At 36.0% G+C, this 19,684-nt stretch overlaps 1 protein-coding gene across 1 annotated transcript; it reads right to left on the bottom strand.

Annotated features, from left to right (window-relative positions):
- Window positions 1–7,710: 7,710 nt before the first annotated feature.
- LOC123831419 (olfactory receptor 5T2-like) lies at window positions 7,711–8,691 on the bottom strand. The gene has a single exon (XM_045858300.1). The coding sequence runs from the start codon at window positions 8,665–8,667 to the stop codon at window positions 7,711–7,713; it is 957 nt and encodes a 318-aa protein (XP_045714256.1). The 5' UTR covers window positions 8,668–8,691.
- Window positions 8,692–19,684: the final 10,993 nt, after the last annotated feature.

The raw sequence follows: 19,684 nt of genomic DNA, 5'->3' as shown, positions 1-19,684 counted from the left end.
TTCAGTAACATTTTTCATGTTGAAACCTCGCTCATGAATCAAACATAAAGAAATTCATACAAGTATAATTCATTTACTACAAAGAAAAGAAGCATAGTTGTGAATCAATAGTGTGATGCAAGGGAATATGAGATATGTCTTCATAATTATTTTTGGCAACATAAAATTTCCTGTTTCAGATAAGACAGTGACAAGACCGTGGGTCAAGTGTTCACATCACTCACTGCAAAGTTAAATGGAAAAGAGGGATGTCCAGTTACTATATGGGTCCATGTCATTTCCAAAACCATCAGGTGAACTGATTAGTTTGCAGCTATCAGCTGTTTTCTTATTAAATCACATTGAACACCAAGTGACTGGTTAAAAAATCACTTTTTTTGATATTGACACATATGATGTATCATATCAGTGTGCAAAACATTGAAATAGAACATCAGCATTCTAAATCTTTCAGTAATACTGTAAAGTGATTTGCTATAAACTAGTCTCCTTGGAAAGAGAACATTAACATTTACTTCAATATTGAAGTAGATATTGAAGTATGATCAAGAGTCACAAGGAAAGGATCAGCCTGAATACAATTTTTGACATCAATTTAAAGATATGCCTGTTGAAGACAAATGACATAGGCTTTAGATCTGAAAGTGTGTGTTTCCAGGTTCATGGTTAAATGTTAGGTGTCTGACTAGGCTTTCTCTTAAAAATTTACTTCTCTTTAAAGCAGTAATACATTTGAGTGTCCAAGCAGACATAACTGCATATAGCCAGACAGACTATTAAATATGTAAAGCAATAAATAAAGCAATTTCCTTTAAATGAGTCAATTTTTGGTTATAAATTTAAGATGCCAAAATAACTGAACTTTTGTCATCAGATATATTTATTTTTAAAACAGTAGCAAATGTTAGGTCCTGAAACTAATTTTTTAACTAATCATCTAAAAATATGTGAGCAGAGCTTTGAGCCAGATATTTCTTTGTCTACAATTAATATATTTATTTTGTGATGAACAATATTCACTAAAACATTATTCTTTCAGGATTAAATCCAGTGAGTTGTGTTTTGACTGTGATTTTTCACCTCTACTCACACACAGCTCACCACCATTCCATTTGCTACATTACTGTGGACTTAATTTTACCTGGGTAAGAACAACAGTGAAAGACTACAATGTTAAAACCTTGGCTAAATTTTACTAGATGCCAAAATACAATTTATACTAAGTATAGCTAAGTCAATATTAAAAATATTGAAAGCATGTAGAATTATAAGTGATTTATAGAGAATTAGTAATGTAGCTTAAGCTTTTGAAAGTAATGCAAAACCACTTCAAAACTACAGTTTTGTATTTTATTTTTTATTGTTTACTTTATTACAGTTTTCCCCATTTTCTTCCTTCTGACACCTCCACCCAGCCCTTCCCCTCTTTCTGTCAGGCCATCGCTGCACTGCTGTCTGTGTGTATGGGCTGTGCATATGTGTTCTCTGGGTAATCTCTTCACCTTCTTCCATCCCCTCACCCATCCTTTCTGACAGCTGTCAGTCTGTCTTTTCACCCAGCGATCCTACTTCTGGAAATATAACCTAAGAATACCAAAATGCCAATTCAACAGAATATATGCACCCAGCTATGCTCATATCGATATTACTTACAATAGCCAAGATCTGGAAAAAGCCCAAGTACCCATCAGCAGATGAGTGGATAAAAAAGCTGTGGTGCTTTTACACAATGGAATACTATGCAGCGATAACAAATAATTCATACCTTTTTAGACAGCTCTGGAGATTATAAGGCTAAATAACAAACAGATAGACCTGGAGGTTATTATTCTGAATAAAATAAGCCACTCAGTGAAAGACAAATACCATATGATCTCACTTATATGTGAAATCTAATGAACAAAATAAACTAACAATGTAGAAACAGAGGCATAGATACATGGAACAATCTAAAAATAAAGCTTTAAAAGAAGGCAAAATATACCAGATATCATTGTCTCAACACTGAAACACTAAGTGGGCAAAGGAGGAGAAAAATACTAACATCCATGCAATGAGCACATGCAGCAGAAATGGAGCTTTGTGCACATGGGGTTATTTCACCTTTCTAGCAACTCTCACAGCTAAGTAGTACCACAGCCAGCAATCAACCCTGCATCTCCCTCAGAGTGCGTGCACATTTCCCAGTGTTACACTGTCTCCTATAGTATCATGGCCTCATCTGTAGCTGCCCTCTCCTATTGTCACTCCCAGTGAAATAAAATATGATTCCTGATATATATTTAGATGAGTTTTAAACATTAAGACTAGAGAAACATTGTGAAATAGCATTATCTTAAAATGAATTCTATATCACAATTCTAGGAAAATAAAAGATAGTAGATTGTTTCTTCATTAGAGCAAATACAAGCCTCCAGGTAGTTGAAGAGGTCTAATGTTTTCTTTATTTTTCTTGCTTTAATCTGATCTGTCTTTTTCCATCATAAAAATGAAAGTATGCATTCAATTTGTTAAACTCTTACTTAACTCTACCAACAAATTCAATAGTTGCAATAGGCGGCAACTAAAGTGTTTAGTACTGGAGATTTTCTAACATTTGACCTTCACATTTTTATGCCACACTTCATAAACTATTTTTCAAGTGTCATAAATTTTTCTCTTCTTACCTGTGTATCAGCAAATGTGGGTTTAGATACACTATGAACACAGTAATTTAGATCATTTATATTCCCTTACTCAACTGTTGATGAAAACCACGAGAATTTCCCCCAAGGGGAACATGCTCCAATTATCTTCTGCTTCAAGAGAGCAACATGATGACTTACTTGGTAATTAAAAAGAAAATGGTTATGGAATACTTTACTGCATGTTGATATTTATTAAATAATCAGAGTCCTCTGGCCTCTGAATACAATCATGATATAGATTTGCATTTTCCTGATGACTAGTGACATTAAGTTTTTTTTTGCTTGTATCTATACTTATTGTATTTATTTTTGTTTTCTTTCTTATTAAATTTATCAGGGTAACATTGGTTAATAAGACTATGCTGGTTTCCAGTGTACATTTCTATGAAACATGCACTGAATATTGCATGGTGTGCTCAGTGTCCAAAGTCAAATCATCTTCTGTCACCATCAGTTTGGCCCCTTCTGTCACTTTATTTCTCCCCTAACTCCCACCCCTCTGGTAACCACAATACTGTTTTTGTGTGTATGAGTTTCAGTTTTATATTCCACATTTGAGTAAAATCATTTGGTTCTTAGTTTTTTAGGACTGATTTATTTTGTTTAGCACAATATTCTCAAGGTCCATCCATATTGTCACAAATGGCAGTACTTCATTTATTCCTATGGCTGAGTAGCATTCCCTTGTACATACGTACCACATCTTCTTTATCCACTCGTCTCTTGAAGGCCACTTGGTTTGTCTCCAGGTCTGGGCCACCAGTAATAGTGCTGCAATGAACATAGGGATGCATATGCTTTTGCTGATGTTTTCAAATATTGGAGGTAGATACCCAAAAGAAGGTAGCTGAGTCATGTGGTAACTCTCTTCTTACTTTGTGGAGGACCCTCCTTATAGTTTTTTATACCAAGAGTGAATGCGGACTCCTTTTTCTCCACAAGCTCTCCAATGCTTGTTATTTTTTGTCTGCATGATGATAGTAGCCATTCTAACAGGTGTGAGGTGGTATCTCATTGTAGTTTTGATTTGCATTTCCCTAATAGCTAGCGAAGTTGATCATCTTTTCACATTTCTGTTGGCCATTTGTATGTCTTCTTGGGAAACGTGTCTGTAGGTCCTCTGCCCAATTTTTAACACAATTGTTTGACATTGAGTTGTATAAGTTCTTCAGATATTTTGGAAATGAAGTCTTTGTCACAGTTGTAGTTTGCAAATACCTTCTCCCATTTGGATGATTGCTTTTTTTGTTGGCAGTTCCCTTTCCTGTGCAAAGGTGTTTTAGTTTGATATAGTCTCATTCATTTATTTTTGCCTTTGCTTCTCTTGTCTTTGGGGTCAAATTCATAAAATATTCTCTAAGACCAAGGTACATAAGTTTAGTACTTATGTTTTCTTCTATTTAGTTTATTGTGTCAAATCTTATATTTCTTCATATTGCTCTGTTGGGCATTTGTATGTCTGTTTTTTTTTTTTAGAGAAACATCTATTCAAGTGGTTTCCAAATATTTTCTCCCATTTTGTAATTTGCCTTTTCACTTTTTTGATTTTTCCCTTTGTTTTGCAGAAGATTTTTAGTTGTATTTATTCTCACTTAACTAATTTTGCTTCTGTTGGCTGTGCTTATTGTTTCATGGTGTGTGTCCATGAAATCATTGGCAAGTCCAATGTCAAGATTTTTCCTTTGATTTTTTGAGAGTTTAAAAGTTTCAGGTGTTCTGTGTAAGTGTTTAAGTTGATTTTTTTTCATGCTGTAAATAAGGGTCAAATTTTATTTCATTGCATGTGGACATCCAGGTTTTCTTACACATTTTTAAAAAGTGACTATCCTTTCCCCATAATGTAATATTGACACCCTTGTCAAAGATCAATTGACCATAAATGGGTGGATTTAGTTCTGGTCTCTCTATTGTGTTTTATTGGTCTACATGTCTGTTTTTGTAGCAATACCATATTCTTCAATTACTGTACTTTTGTAATCTTTTCTGAAAGCTGGAAGTGTTATTACTCCAGTTTTGGTTTTGCTTAACATATCCTGGGTACCACAAGAGTGTTAGGAAGCCCTTTCTTTTCTGTAAATATGCCATTGGTGTTTTGGTAAGGATTCCATTGAATCTTTAGATCACTTTGGCTAGTATGGACTCCCAAAGGAGATGAAAACTTATGCCCATGCAAACTAAAATGGCAATTTGGTATCTTAAGATAATAGTAAAGAAAATTTAATAGAATTCTTATGTTTTATCAGAATAATAAAACATGTTAGTAGATATGAGAAGCTAGACATCAGGAGGACTTGAAAGCAGGGTAATGAGAACACACATTATTTTATGTACTCTAAAATGATATACTGATAAATGTCAATTATTTCTCAATGAACCTTGGGTAAAAGAGAACACAGAAATTAACTAGAAATGAAAAAAATATATAAATCAGGAATAATTTATTAAAATAGAAGAGTGTGAGTGGCAACTGTTGAAAGCATGGTTAAAGAAAGAGATGAAAAAAGCAAGTGTGGAGAAAAACCAATTTGAAATGAAGACAAAGTTTGAGAGAGACTGAGAGAGACTGAGAAAAATCACAAACTGTACTTTTCAAAATGTCCCCCAAATTTAGACCAATATAAAATTATATAGCAAAAATTTGTTAACTTTCTCAATAATAGGACAATTAGTTACAAGATAAGACATTCAAAGGACATTTATGTATCAAGGGCTTATTGAGTTTACTAGAAAATATGCAACAAAATGAGGGTTTGTTTCTTTTAAGGAAGAAAATGTACATGTAGAAAAGTATTTTTATGTAGTGTATAGCTTGATGAATTTTCACCATATGACCATGATCCTATAATTTTCACAATCTGACTGTAATCCTATAAAGAAAACTAAGAGTAAGGAGTAAAATATTGATAGTACTCAGATGTCTCCCTTACACATTTCTGTAGTCATATCTCCCCTACAAAGCAAATATTCTAGTTTTTTAAAGTTAGAGTTATTAAATATTAATATCCATTAATAAACTCCACTAATTATAGGTGCAAGTTATATGAATGTTGTAAAACACATAGAATTGTATAATTAATGTCAAATTAGAGAACATTTGCACCATTCTAAAAAGTCCATCATATCACAGTGTAGTCAGTCTGGCAACCATGAGTGGGTTCTCCATATTTATATTTTCACCTTTTCCAGAATGTGATAACAGTGTAATCACAATGTCATCTTTTGAACTTGTATTCTTCCACTTAGCACAGAATATATGGGATTCATTTGTGTACCTGAATATACCAATAGTGTTATTGCTATTAAATTGCTGAGTGGTATCCCATTTTAAGGATGTAGCACAGTTAGTTACTTATTCTCTATTTGTTGGACATTTGAACTGCTTTCACTTTGGAAATATGGTGAATATAGCCATTATAGAAATTGGAACCCAGGTCATTGTACTCATCTATGTTTTTGTTTCTTTTGGATAAATGGCTGAATCAGATCTCAGGTTCATATGGTAGGTGTATGTTTCACATCTTAGGAAACTGTCAGATGGTTTGCTCAAGTGGCTGTCCCATGTGCATCCCTACCAGCAATGGATGAGAGTTCCAGTTGCTCGGCATCCTTAATAACACCTTTATATTGTCAGTTATTATTGTAGTTTTAAACTTTACTCATTCTAACAGATATATTTGATCGCAATGTTCAGTTGAAATTCTTTCCCTAACTTAAGATACTATTTAGCACTTTTCCATGGACATATTAACCATCTGTGTACATTTATTTAAGAGTATGGCAATTTATTATGTGTTTTTTTTATATTTTGTTTTAGATGTTTTTATATATTCTAGATACCTGCTCTCTATTGGATAGATCTTTAGCAAATATTTTGTGGAAGTGTGTTTTCTTCTTCACTCATAAAGACGGGCTAGGGCTCAGGTGTGGGACTAGCCCAATCTGCCAGCCAAAGTACCAACTCTCTGAATTGTGCTTGTCTTCTGTCACTTTTGAGTTTAAGCATAATTTTCATAAGTGTTAATGCATAGTCACTGTATTCTGTGAAAAATTAAAGAATGGTTTTTGTGTTCACGCTGTAGATGAAATACTAAAAGGGAGAAGAATACACTCTTACATATCAGCATAGTAATGACACCATAAATTTAAACATATCTGTGACCTCTGAACTATGCATTGCTGCCAGGACATTGACCTAAGGTTGGGGCACAATGCTTTGAACTGTGATCTAAGCCAATGATTCCATGGAGAGTGGTATGGAAATATGTGAGATTGATTCTGTTATTGATTGGGTGGTATTTCCACGAGATAGTCAGGTAGAATTATAAAGTCACTCATAATTACAATGATTGGAACTTATGTGATTTAGGAAATATGAGAATAAATTCTATATTATAGTTTAAAGTAAATGTTAAGTGCATGAGTGACTGTGTGTGTAAATATATGCACTATATACCAATATTCATATGTTGATATTATGACCTTAGAATGTGATTATATTTGGTGATAGGGTCTTTGTAGAAATAATTAAATTAAAATGAGATCTTTAGGTTGGTTTTTAATCCAATATGACTGGTTTCCTTATAAGAAGAGTGGATAAGACACAGAAAAACTCAGAGAAATAATGATGTGAAGACAGAGGGAAAAGACAGCCATATACTATACTAGTGAAGAAAAAAGGCCTCAGATGAAAGCAGCCCTAACTTTACTTTGCTTTCAGGTTCCTAGATTCCAGAATAGTGAAAAATAAATTTCTGTTTGTTAGGCCACCAGTCTGTGGTGCTTTGTTATGACAGCCTGACAAACTACCACAGTCAGTATCAGTGTGTGCGTGTGTGTGTATGCCTGAGAATAATTTAAAAGGCAAATGAATCATTTTTTTAGCCTGTGTGGAAACTGCACAGGTGGAGGTATGACTATGATCTTTAAACAAAAAGGTCTAAGAAGAAGAGAAAAGCACTAATAAATAGAACAAATACTCATTTTGATATCAAGACAATGAACATTAGTTTTAATTTGATTCAATTTAATAGTTAGTATGAAAAGGTACTGTATTGATACACCCATTTTTCCCAAACACTCTTTTCATTGCCTCTTTCACATCTTTGTTCCTCAGACTGTAGATGAGGGGATTCAGCATAGGAATCACAATGGTGTAAAATATCGACACTATCATGTCATGGTCTAAAGCATAGCTGGAACTTGGTCTCACATACATGAAGAGGCTGGTTCCATAAAATACTGACACTCCAGTTAGGTGAGAGCCACATGTAGAGAAGACTTTTCTCCGACCCTCTGCAGAATGCATCCTCAGAATGGCCAACAGAATGAAGCCATAGGAGATCAGGACAATCAGGACAGTGACCATCTCAATGGCACCCGCAAAGTAGAAGAGTAGAAGCTGGTTTGTGTGAGTGTCAGAACAGGCAATAGCAAGGAGAGGAGGGATGTCACAAAACACATGTCTGATTTCATTGGAGGCACAGAAGGGTAGCCTAAATGTGGCCACTGTGTGCACACAAGCATGCAAAATGCCACTGACATAGGAAGCAATGATGAGTGGCACATAGACTCTGGGTGACATGCTGACTGAATACAGGAGAGGGTTGTAGATTGCCACATAGCGATCATATGCCATTGCAGCCAAGAGGAAGCATTCTGTGGTCCCAAAAGTAGTAGCGAGAAACATCTGTGTTGCACATCCAAGGAGTGAAATGACTTTATTCTTTGACAGAAAATCTACTAACATATTTGGAGTAATTACTGAAGAATAGCAGGCATCCACTGATGATAGCACAGACAAAAAATAGTACATGGGGTTGTGGAGCCTGGAATCCCCAATGACCAATACAATCAGCCCTAAATTTCCCATCAGAGTAAACAGGTAAATTGCCAGAAAAAGAAAGAAGAAGATAATTTGCAGTTCTAGATTGTCTGTGAAGCCCTTCAGTACAAATGTAGTGACTTCAGTGACATTCTTCATGTTGAAACCTCACAAAAAAATGTAAAGATATCTGTATAATTACAACTCCTTTACTACAAAAGGAATAAATAGAACTTTGACTGAATGACACTAGGGAACATGAGCTATGTTCTCATATTTATGTTTTTGCAATGTAAAAATTGCCACTTACACATGAGAAGACATTGACAAGACAGTGGGTCAAGTGTCCATGCCACTCACTGCAAAATTAAATGGAAAACATGGCTGTCCACTCAGTGTGTGAATCCATGTCATTTCCAATACCATCAGGTCAACTGGTTAGTTTACAACTGCTTTTTTAAAGCTGTTGTCATATTAAGTCACATTAAAACACAAGGTGATTGTTTAAAAATAAATTTCCCACCCTGGATGGCGTAGCTCAGTAGATTGATCACAGGCTGCGACCAAAGCATAGCAGGTTCAGTTCCCAGTCAGGGCACCATGCCTGGGTTGCAGGCTATGGCCCCCAGAAACTGCACATTGATGTCTCTTTCTCTCTCTCTCTTTCTCCCTCCCTTCCCTTCTAAAAATAAATAAATAAAATCTTTTAAAAAATAAATAAATAAATTTCCCTTACCCCATATGATCTCACCTTTAATAGGAACCTAATCAACAAAACAAACAAACAAGTAAAATAAAACCAAAGACACTGAAATAGAGAAAAGGCTGACAATGACCAGAGCAGAGAAGGGAGGGAATTTCAGGGGAAAAGGGGAAGGGTTTACAGGAACAAGTATAAAGGACACATGGACAAAAACTAAAGGGGGTTGGTAATGGGAGGGAGGCGGGGAGCACTGGGTGGGTGGGCTGGGATGGGAGTAGAAGGCAGAAAACTGTACTTGAACAACAATGACAATAAAATAAAATTTAAAAAAATAAAGTAATTTTTTTTTGACAATGACACACATGAGGTAGCATCAGTGTCCGGAGAATTGGAATAGAGTGTCAGCATACTAGACTTTTCAGTAATGGTGTAAAGTGAATGCTCTAAGTTAGTCTCCTAGAATGAGAATGTTAATATTTACTTATTGTATAATATTGGAATAAAAATTGAGAGACAAAAATATGTTAATAAACTTGATTCTTGACAATTTTGTAAACAGAGAATTGTTGAATTAGCTTGGTTCTATAGAGTAGATGTGTCCTGGACTGTTACAGTTTATGAGTTAATTGCTAAAAATTTTCTAACTCTATTATATCTTCTTGAATCCATCCAAAAGAATGAATCAAGTTTGTTTTGTTTTTTTTAAGGATGATGGCCCATGAGTGAATTAAACAAAATTAAGAAATAAAAAGTAAACTTTGGTGTATAAGATAAAGTCTATTTTTTAAAAAATATGAGAATGGTCACAAGAAAAGATTAGCCTCAATACAATTCCTGACATCAATTCAGTGATGCAAGACATACGACAAAAAATTTTGATCTCAAAGTATGTGTTCATTGGCCAGGTTCGCAATTAAATGTCATGTGTCAGTGTAGGCTTTTTCTTCAAAGTTCCTTCTTCTTTCAAATAGCAATATGTTTGAATGAGCAAGCAGATATGATAGTATACAGCCAGGTACATTAATCAAATGAGCAGAGCAATAAATGTATGAAACAATTTCTTCTAAATACATCATTTTTGTTTGCAAATTTAACATGACTGTATAATTGATCTTTTGTCATCAGATGTATTTATTTTTAAAACATCAGCAAATACTAGGTCGCAGAACTATACTTTGCCTAACCACATAAAAATATGTGACCAGAGCCTTGAGCCAGACAGTTCATTTTTGTCTCCCTTTAATGTATTTGCTGTGTGATTATTGACACACACTGAAACATTATTTCAGGATGAAATTCAACAAATCATATTTTGATTATAATTATTTTCTCCACCCACACAGCTCACCTTTCCATTTGCTACATTACTGTGACCTTCATTTCACTTGCGTAAGATAGTGAAAGACTACAGTGTTAAATACTTCAGCTACATTTTATTAGATGCCAAAATAAAACCTATACTGGGCACAGCTAAGTCAATATTAAAATATGTTGAAAGCACTTAGAGGTATCAAGAGAAGATGTCTGATTCTTGGAGAATTTAGTAACAAAGCATTGCCTTTTAAAATTAATGCAAAACCAGTCTTCTAAATATTTTTCTAATTTTATTTTTTATTGTTTAGATTATTACAGTTGTCCCCATTTTCCCCCTTTTGACACCTTCATCCAGCCCTTGCCCCTCCTTCCCTCAGGCTATCACTGCACTGCTGTTTGTGTCTATGGGTTATGCATGTCTGTTGTTTGGATAATCCCTTCACCTTCTCCCATTCAGTCCCTCCCTTCCTGCTCCCCCCTGACAACTGTCAGTCTGCCTTTTCACCAAGCAATCCCACTTGTGGAAATATATCTGGAGTATCAAACCAGTGATTCACTAGTATATATGCACCCACTGTGTTTATATCAGTGTTATTTGCAATAGCCAAGATCTAGAAATGGCCCAAGTTCCCATCATTAGATGAGTGGATAAAAAAGCTCAGTGGAATACTACATGGACAATAAAAAAGAAAGATGTCCAACCTTTTGAGGCAGCATGGATGGACCTGGAAATTATTATGCTAGTGAAATAAGCCAGTCAATGAAAGACAAATATCATATGAACTCACTTATATGTGAAATCTAAGGAACAAAATAAACTAGTGAACAAAATAAAAATAGAGGTTTAGATACTTTGAACAATCTAAAAATAAAGTTTGAAAAGAAGGCAAAAATTCCGAGATATCTGCCTCAGCACTGAAACACTAAGTGGGCAACAAAAGAAAAATAACAGCCATGTACTGAGCACATGCAGCAGAAATGGAGCTTTGTGCACATGGGGTTATTTCACCTTTCTAGCAACTCTCACAGCTAAGTAGTACCAGAGCCAGCAATCAAGCCTGCATCTCCCTCAGAGTGCGTGCACATTTCCCAGTGTTACACTGTCTCCTATAGTATCATGGCCTCACACTGTAGCTGCCCTCTCCTATTGTCACTCCCAGTGAAATAAAATATCATTCCTGATGTATATTTATGAGTTTTAAACATTAAGACTACAGAAACATTATGAAATAGCATTATCTTAAAATGAATTCTGTATCAAAATTCTAGGAAAATAAAGGATAGTAGATTGTTTCTTCATTAGAGCAAATACAAGCCTCCAGGTAGTTGAAGAGGTCTAATGTTTTCTTTATTGTTCTTGCTTTAATCTGATCTGTCATTTTCCATCATAAAAATGAAAACATACACTCAATTTGTTAAACTCTTACTTAACTCGACAAATTCAATAGTTGCAGTAGGCAGCAACTGAAATGTTTAGTGCTGGAGATTTTATAACATTTGACCTTAAAATTTTATGCCACACTTCATAAACTATTTTTCAAGTGTCATAAATTTTTCTCTTCTTACCTGTGTATCAGCAAATGTGGGTTTAGATACACTATGAACACAGTAATTGAGATCATTTATATTCCCTTACTCAACTGTTGATGAAAAAAACTAGTAGAATTTCCCCAAGGGAAACATGCTCCAATTATCTTGTGGTTCAAGAGAGCAACATGATGACTTACTTGGTAATTAAAAAGAAAATGGTTACGGAATAAGTTACTACATGTTGATATTTATTAAGTAATCAGAGTCCTTTGGCCTCTGAGTACAATTGTGCTTTAGATTTGCATTTTCCAGATGATTAGTGACATAAAGTTTTTTTTTGCTTGCATCTATACTTAATGTATTTCTTTTTGTTTTCTTTCTTATTAAATTTATCAGGGTAACATTGGTTAATAAGACTATGCTGGTTTCAAGTGTACATTTCTATGAAACATGATCTGAACATTGCATCATGTGCTCACTGTCCAAAGTCAAATCATCTTCTGTCACTGATGCAGACACCGGCCCACAGTGTTCACGTCATTATGGAGAAAATGAGACATTCACACGGACTACGGGGAGGAAAAGGGACAGCATGGCTTTTTTCTCAAGAGGAGCAAAAGCCTTGGGCCTTGCTGTGGCTGGCCTTTATTGGGTTTCTTGGCACATTACATGATGGTCCTCATTTACTATGCACAGGTTCACTTTAGGTGGTTGCCTTTTACAGAAAACCAAGGAGCCAATGCAGCTAATCACATCACAGAAGAGGGTATTTGCCCATGAAAAGGCAAAAGAGGTTGAATGGGTTACACTCATCCTTGGAAGGTTTAGTATGGATTTTAGGAAGTTACTTTGCAGCAAATGTCCTCAATTAAGGGTGAGGGAGGTTTTTAGCAAGAGCAAGACTCAAAGTGGCCTAGGCACATTGCAGGCCTGATTCCCCATTGATGAACCTTCTGTGGGCATGGATCCTGTGCATCTCCGAGTGCGAGCTGGGCCCATGCCATGCAGTATGGTCACCTACATGTCGCCATAGATTTGGCCCCCTTTATCCCTTTATTTCTCCCCTAACTCCTATCTCTTTGGTAACTACAATACTGTTTTCTGTGTCTATAAGATTCAGTTTTATATCCCACATTTGAGTAAAATCACAGGGTTCTTAGCCTTTTCTGACAAATTTGTTTAACTTAGCCTGACATATTCAAGGTCCACCCATACTGGCGCAAATGGCAGTGTCTCATTTTTTCCTGGGGCTGAGTAGTATTCCATTGCATATATGTACCACATCTGCTTCATCCATTCACCTCTCGAAGGACATTTGGTTTGTCTCCAGGTCCTGGCCACCGTTAATAGTGCTGCAATGAACATAGGGGTACATATATTTTTGCTAATAATGTTTTCCAATACTGGAGGTAGATACCCAGAAAAAGGGTTGCTGAGTCACATGGTAACTCTCTTCTCACTTTGTGGAGGAACCTCCATAATGTTCTCTGTAGTGACTAGCAGTTTCCATTCCCACCAGCAGTGAATGAGGGTTTCTTTTTCTCTATAACCTCTCCAACACTTGTTAATTTTTGTCTTTATTATGATAATAGCCATTCTAACAGGTGTGAGGTGGTATCTCATTGTAGTTTTGATTTGCACTTCCCTAATAGCTAGTGAAGTTGAACATCTTTTCATATTTCTGTTGTCTGTATGTATGATTTTTTGGGATGAAGTGTGTGTTCAAGTCCTCTGCCCGTGTTTTAACTGGATTGTTTGTTATGTGTTGAGTTGTATAAATTCTTTATATATTCTGGATATTAATCTATTTTGGAAACGTTGTTTGCAAATATCTTCTTCCATATAGCTTACTCCCTTTTTATTTTTTGGAGGTTTCTTTTGCTGTGTAGAATCTTTTTACTTTGATATACTTTCATTTATATATCTTTGCCTTTATTTCCCTTGCCTTTGGGGTCAAATTCATAAAATATTCTCTAAGCCCAGGGTCCATAAGTTTAGTACCTATGATTATTTCTGTGTAATTTATTGTGTCAGATCTTATATTGTATTCATATTTCTCTGTGGCCATTTTTGTGTCTTTTTTTTGAGAAATGTCTGTTCAAGTGGTTTCCAAATATTTTCTCCCATTCTGTACTTTGCCTTTTCACTCCATTTTTTCCTTTTTTGTACAGATTTTTGGTTCATTTATTCTCACTTAACTAACTTTGCTTTTGATGACTGTGTTTATTGTGTCCTGGTATCACAACCATGAAATCATTGTCATGTCCAAAGTCTAGCTTTTTCCTTAGTTTTCTTTTGGGAGTTGACTTTAAAAATATTTTTTTTGTTTGTGTCTTTGAATCAGTTTTTCCAGAAGGGCCCGCTATTTTATTTACTTTTTATATTTTTAATATTTTTATTGTTGTTCAAGTACAGTTTTCTGCCTTTTCCCTCCACCCCTTCCCACCACCCTAGTCTTCCCACCTCCTTCCCCTGTTTCCACCCCCCCCAGTTATTATTGTCCATGTGTCCTTTATAATTGTTCCTGTAAACTCTTCACCCATTTCCCCTATAATCTCCTCTCCCCTCTGTCACTGTTAGCCTGTTCTCAATTTCAGTGTCTTTGGTTGTATTTTGCTCACTTGTTCATCTTGTTGATTAGGTTCCTGTTAAGGTGAGATCATATGGTATTTGTCTCTCACCATCAGGCTTATTTCACTTAGCATAATGCTCTCCAATTCTGTTCATGCTATTGCAAAGTGTAGGAGCTCCTTCTTTCTTTTTGCTGCATAGAATTTCATCTGGTCAATGTATCATAGTTTTTTGATCCATTCATTTACTGATGGGCACTTAGGTCACCTGCAGCACTTGGCTATTGTAAATTGTGCTGCTATGAGCATTGGGGTGTATAGGTTCTTTTGGATTGCTGTTTCAGCATTCTTAGAGTATAACCCCAGCAGTGGAATACCTGGGTCAAAAGGAAGTTCCTTTTTTCATTTTCTGATGAAATTCCATACTGTTTTCCACAGTAGTTGCACCAGTCTGCAATCCCATCAGCAGTGCACTGGGGTTCCCTTTTCTCCTCAACCTCTCCAACATGTGTTGTGTGTTGCTTTGTTTATGATGGCCATTGTGACTGGTCGAAGTGGCATCTCATTGTGGTTTTAATTTGCATCTCTCTGACAGCTAGCGATACTGAGCATCTTTTCATGTGTCTCTGGACCCTCTGCATGTTCTCCTTGGAGAACTCTGTTCAAGTCCTTTACCCACTTTCTAATTGTGTTGCTTGTCTTCTTAGAGTGGAGTCATGTGAGTTCTGTATATATTTTGGAGATCAAACCCTTGTCAGAGGTATCATTGGCAAATGTTTTTTCATACAGTTGGTTCTCTTTTCATTTTAATGCTGTTTCCCTTAGCCATGCAGAAGCTTTTTATTTTGATCAGATCCCATTTGTTTATTCTTTCCTTTATGTCTCTTGCTGTAGTGGACATATCAGTGAATATATTGCTGTATGGAATATCTGAGATTATCCTTACTGTGTTCTCCTCTAGGATTTTTATGGAGTTGTGACATGCATTTAAGTCTTTTATCCATCTTGAGTTTATTGGTGTGTGAGTTGGTATTGAGTTTCATTTTGTTACATGTAGCTGTCCAGATATCACAACACTATTTTTAAGAGATTATTTTTACTTCATTGTATGCTTCTGCTCCTTTGTGAAATGTTAGTTGACCATAGAAACATGGGTTTATTTCTGGGCTCTCTATTTTGTCGCATTGGTCTATGTGTCTGTTCTTATGCAAGTGCCAGAATGTTTTGATTACAGTGGCCTTGTAATGTAGGTTGGTATTAGGTATTGTGATTCCTCCTACTTTGTTTTCATTCTCAAAATTGCTGAAGCTATGGAGGGTCATTTCTGGTTGCATATACATTTTTGAAATGTTTGTTCTATACCTGTGAAATATGTCACTGGTATTTTAATAGGGATTGTGTTGAATCTATACATTGATTGACACCAAAACTATAGCTCACATAACACTTACCACAGAATCATTGGTATCTGACCCCAGATCAAAGCACTCTGCTCCTTCCTTAGGTTTATGTGTTAGCAGCAATTCTAAGTACAGCCTGTGGTTTGGAGACCACAGGTAATGTTTGTGAATTCTTGGTGTCATTACCATGCTTTCTGTGATGGTGCATTTCACTGTCTTTTATTATTCCATCAAAAGCACAAACAGAATCCATTCTTTCATTTTCACAATATGAAAAGAGTGACATGAACATGTATGAAGATCATAGTTGAACTCAAACATGACAAAAAATAAGCACAATTCAGAGGGCAAGGCACACCCACTGTGCAGTATGAACTCTTCCCACGACTGAGCCCCAGTTCACATCTTGATGCTTTTCCCTAGAGGCCTGGTCCTGACCCAGCTCTGGTTCTGTTTTACTCTGACCCCTCCCGCCCTCTGATATCCATGCAGATGATCCCACTCCTTCGTCCCCGGACTCAGGAGCCAAGATACAGAAAAGCGTACCTGCTGTGCTCATTTGCGGCACTGCTGCCCACAGACCTCACTTTCATTGCAAGTGCATGTGTCCTTCAAGAAAAATTTTAAGTAGCAGTTGTCCTTCCTTCTTTCTTTTTTTCCTTTATTCTTTCCTTTTGTTTTTGTGATTACTACAGTCACCAATATTACTATTGATATTATTAATTTATTTTTATTTTGTGAAAACCCTTTTAATTTCAGCAAAAGAATCTCCCTAGACCATTGAACACTAACAATATTTCTCTAAAGTAGAATTATTAAATCCAAAGCCCCTTTGCAGAACAAACACAAAGCATCTCTTTTCACAATATATTCCCCCCACCAGTTTTCTTACATTTCTTTTTTCCTATTTGAATTCTCACCCCGCTATTCACCTATTTCCCTCCTTTAAGTGTTTCTTCTAGTGATTTGTTTTTCTGTTGCTACATTATAATTTTTCTCACAATTTTTTCTTTCTTTTTCTTTAATTTTCAACTATCATTTATACTTAAGATTATTCTGCTGTAGTTTGTGATGTACAGCAAAGTGGTTAGACAATCATGTACTTGACAGAGTGGTCCTTTCAGCTTCATGTACCCACCTGACCCTGTAAATATTTACCTCAGTGTCATTGACTGAGGTCTGTCTGGAAAAAGTCCAGCCACTGTTACTATAACAAGAATGGTTTACGACATTGATGTAACCTGGCAGCCAAGTAGAGTGGACTGGAAGGTGCATGTGTGAATAATGATGACTTCACTGCACTAGTCAGTTGGCATTGTAGACACTATTGAGTGAGCATGTGTTCTGAGTGGCCAATTCATTAAAAAATGACTGAGTAGAGCAATGAATTTGCATCAAATTTTGCTTTAAATTTGAACATTCCTCTCCAAAAACTACTCAGATGACTCAGAAGGCTTTTGGGGAGGATGCAATGACTGTTGCACAAAGCAAAGTGAGGCACAAAGGATTCAAAGATGGTTGAGAATCTGTTGAAAGTGACCTATGTTCTGAGAGGCCTGCAACAAGCACAGCACCTGAAATGTTGAATGTGTTTGAGCTGCAATCAACAAAGATTGGCGACTGACAGTGCAAGAACTAGGAGCTGACTTGGGGATTCCAAAAACTACTGCATCTAGATTTTGACACAAGATCTTGGCATGAAATATGTTGTGGTAAAAGTTGTTGCAAGGCTTCTGCTACCAAAATAAAAGGAACATCGTGCTGCAGTTGCTGATGACTTGATTCAAACCACTACCAATGAACCAGATGTCCTCAAGAAAAGCATAACCAGAAATGAATCATGGGTCATGATCCAGAAACAAAAGACCAGTCATCCGAATGGAAGTCACTTGGTTCTCCATGGTCCAAGAAGGAGCAGAAAAGTTGCAGCAATATCAAGACCATGTGAACTTTGTTTTTTGATTTTGAAAGCATTCTGCATCATGCGTATACCTCTCCAGGCCAAACAATGAATAAATAGTACTGCATCAAAATTCTTCATTGGTTGAGAGATGCAATATGATCAAAATGGCTACCTGGTGATTGGGAACTGGTGATTGGCAGCTTCATCACAAGATGATTCCTGTTCATGCATCACATGTCATGCAGAGTTTTTTGCATAACATCTAATCACCCATGTGACTCAGCCTCACCACCCAGATTTGTCACCTTGCAACTTCTGGCTTTCCCAAAACTAAAATCACCTATGAAAAGGAAGAGGTTTCAGACCATTGATGAGACCTAGGAAAATATGAGGGGACAGCTGATGGACACTGGGAGAATTGTGTGAAGTTCCAAGGTGCCTACTTTGAGGAGGATTGAGACATCATTGTCCTACCTACAATGTTTCTTGTATCTTGTATCTTTGTCAATAAATGTCTCTGTTTTTAAATTTTACATGGATGGATACTTTCTGAACAGACCTTATAGTTCCTGTGCTGTAATCTACTTTTCTTGGCTATCCTGTAACTACCAATTTGTAGTGGTTAATCCTTCACTTTTTCCACCCATTCCTCCAACCTCTCTCTCCTCTGACAACTGTCAGTCTGTTCTCTGCGTCTATGAATCTGTTTCTACTTTGTTTGTTACCTTATTTTGTTCATTAGATTCCAGATAAAAGTGAAATCATATGGTACTTGTCTTTCTCTGATTGGCTTATTTCACTTGGCATAATATCCTTGATGCCCATCCATCTGCTGCAAAAGGTAAGATTTGTTTGTCTTTAATGGCCAAGTGGTATTCCATTGTGTAAACTACCACAACTTTTTTATCCATTCACTTACTGATAAGCACTTTGGTTGCTTCCAAAACTTGGCTGTTTAAGTAACTCTGAAATAAACATAGAGGTGCATATATTTATTCAAATTAGCATTTTAGTTTTCTCCAATTATATTTCCAGAAGTGGAATTGTTGGGTCTTAAGGCAGTTCCACTTTTATATTTTAAAAATATTTTTCAATTTCTAAAAATGTTAATATATTTTTCATTGAATTTATTGGAGTGACATTGTTTAAGAAAATTATATAGGTTTCAGGGTTCAGCTCTATACTGCATCATCTGTGAACTGGATTGTGTGTTCATCACCCCATGTTATATCTCCTTTCATCAACATTTATTCTTTCTTTATCATGCAGTTCTATTTTTAAGTTTTTGTAAGCTAGATTTTAAAAAGATTTTATTTATTTACTTTTTTAGGAGAGGGGAAGGGAGTGAGAGAGGCAGTGAAAGAAGCATTGAAGCAAATGACAAATGTGGATCAGTTGGCTGCTTCTTTTACATGTCCCAACCAGGGATGGAACCTACAGCCCAGGCATGGGCCCTGACAGGGAGTCTATCTGGAGACTGTTCAGTCTATGGGATGATACCCAACTAGATGAGACATGGTGGTCAGGGCTCCGTCTTTACATTTTTTATTAACTCCATACTGCTTCCCACAGCAGCTGCACCAACCTGCATTCCCACTCATCATGCAGGAGGGTTTCCTTTTCTCCTCATCTTAGCAAACAACTGTTTGTTGATTTATTGATGATAACCATTCTGGCAAGAAAAGCAAACACATGTTCATCATATCTTTTTTAATATTGAGGCATAGAACATACCTCTCAATTTTTTAATTCATTT

Source organism: Phyllostomus hastatus, unplaced genomic scaffold (assembly GCF_019186645.2).
Source record: "Phyllostomus hastatus isolate PE091 unplaced genomic scaffold, TTU_PhHast_1.1 phas_scaffold_177, whole genome shotgun sequence".
Taxonomy (NCBI): domain Eukaryota; kingdom Metazoa; phylum Chordata; class Mammalia; order Chiroptera; family Phyllostomidae; genus Phyllostomus; species Phyllostomus hastatus.
This window is presented reverse-complemented; position numbering and strand designations above follow the sequence as displayed.

Coding starts and splice junctions, on each gene's coding strand:
- LOC123831419 (XM_045858300.1), bottom strand. CDS start 8,667: ATGAAGAATGTCACTGAAGTCACTACATTTGTACTGAAGGGCTTCACA.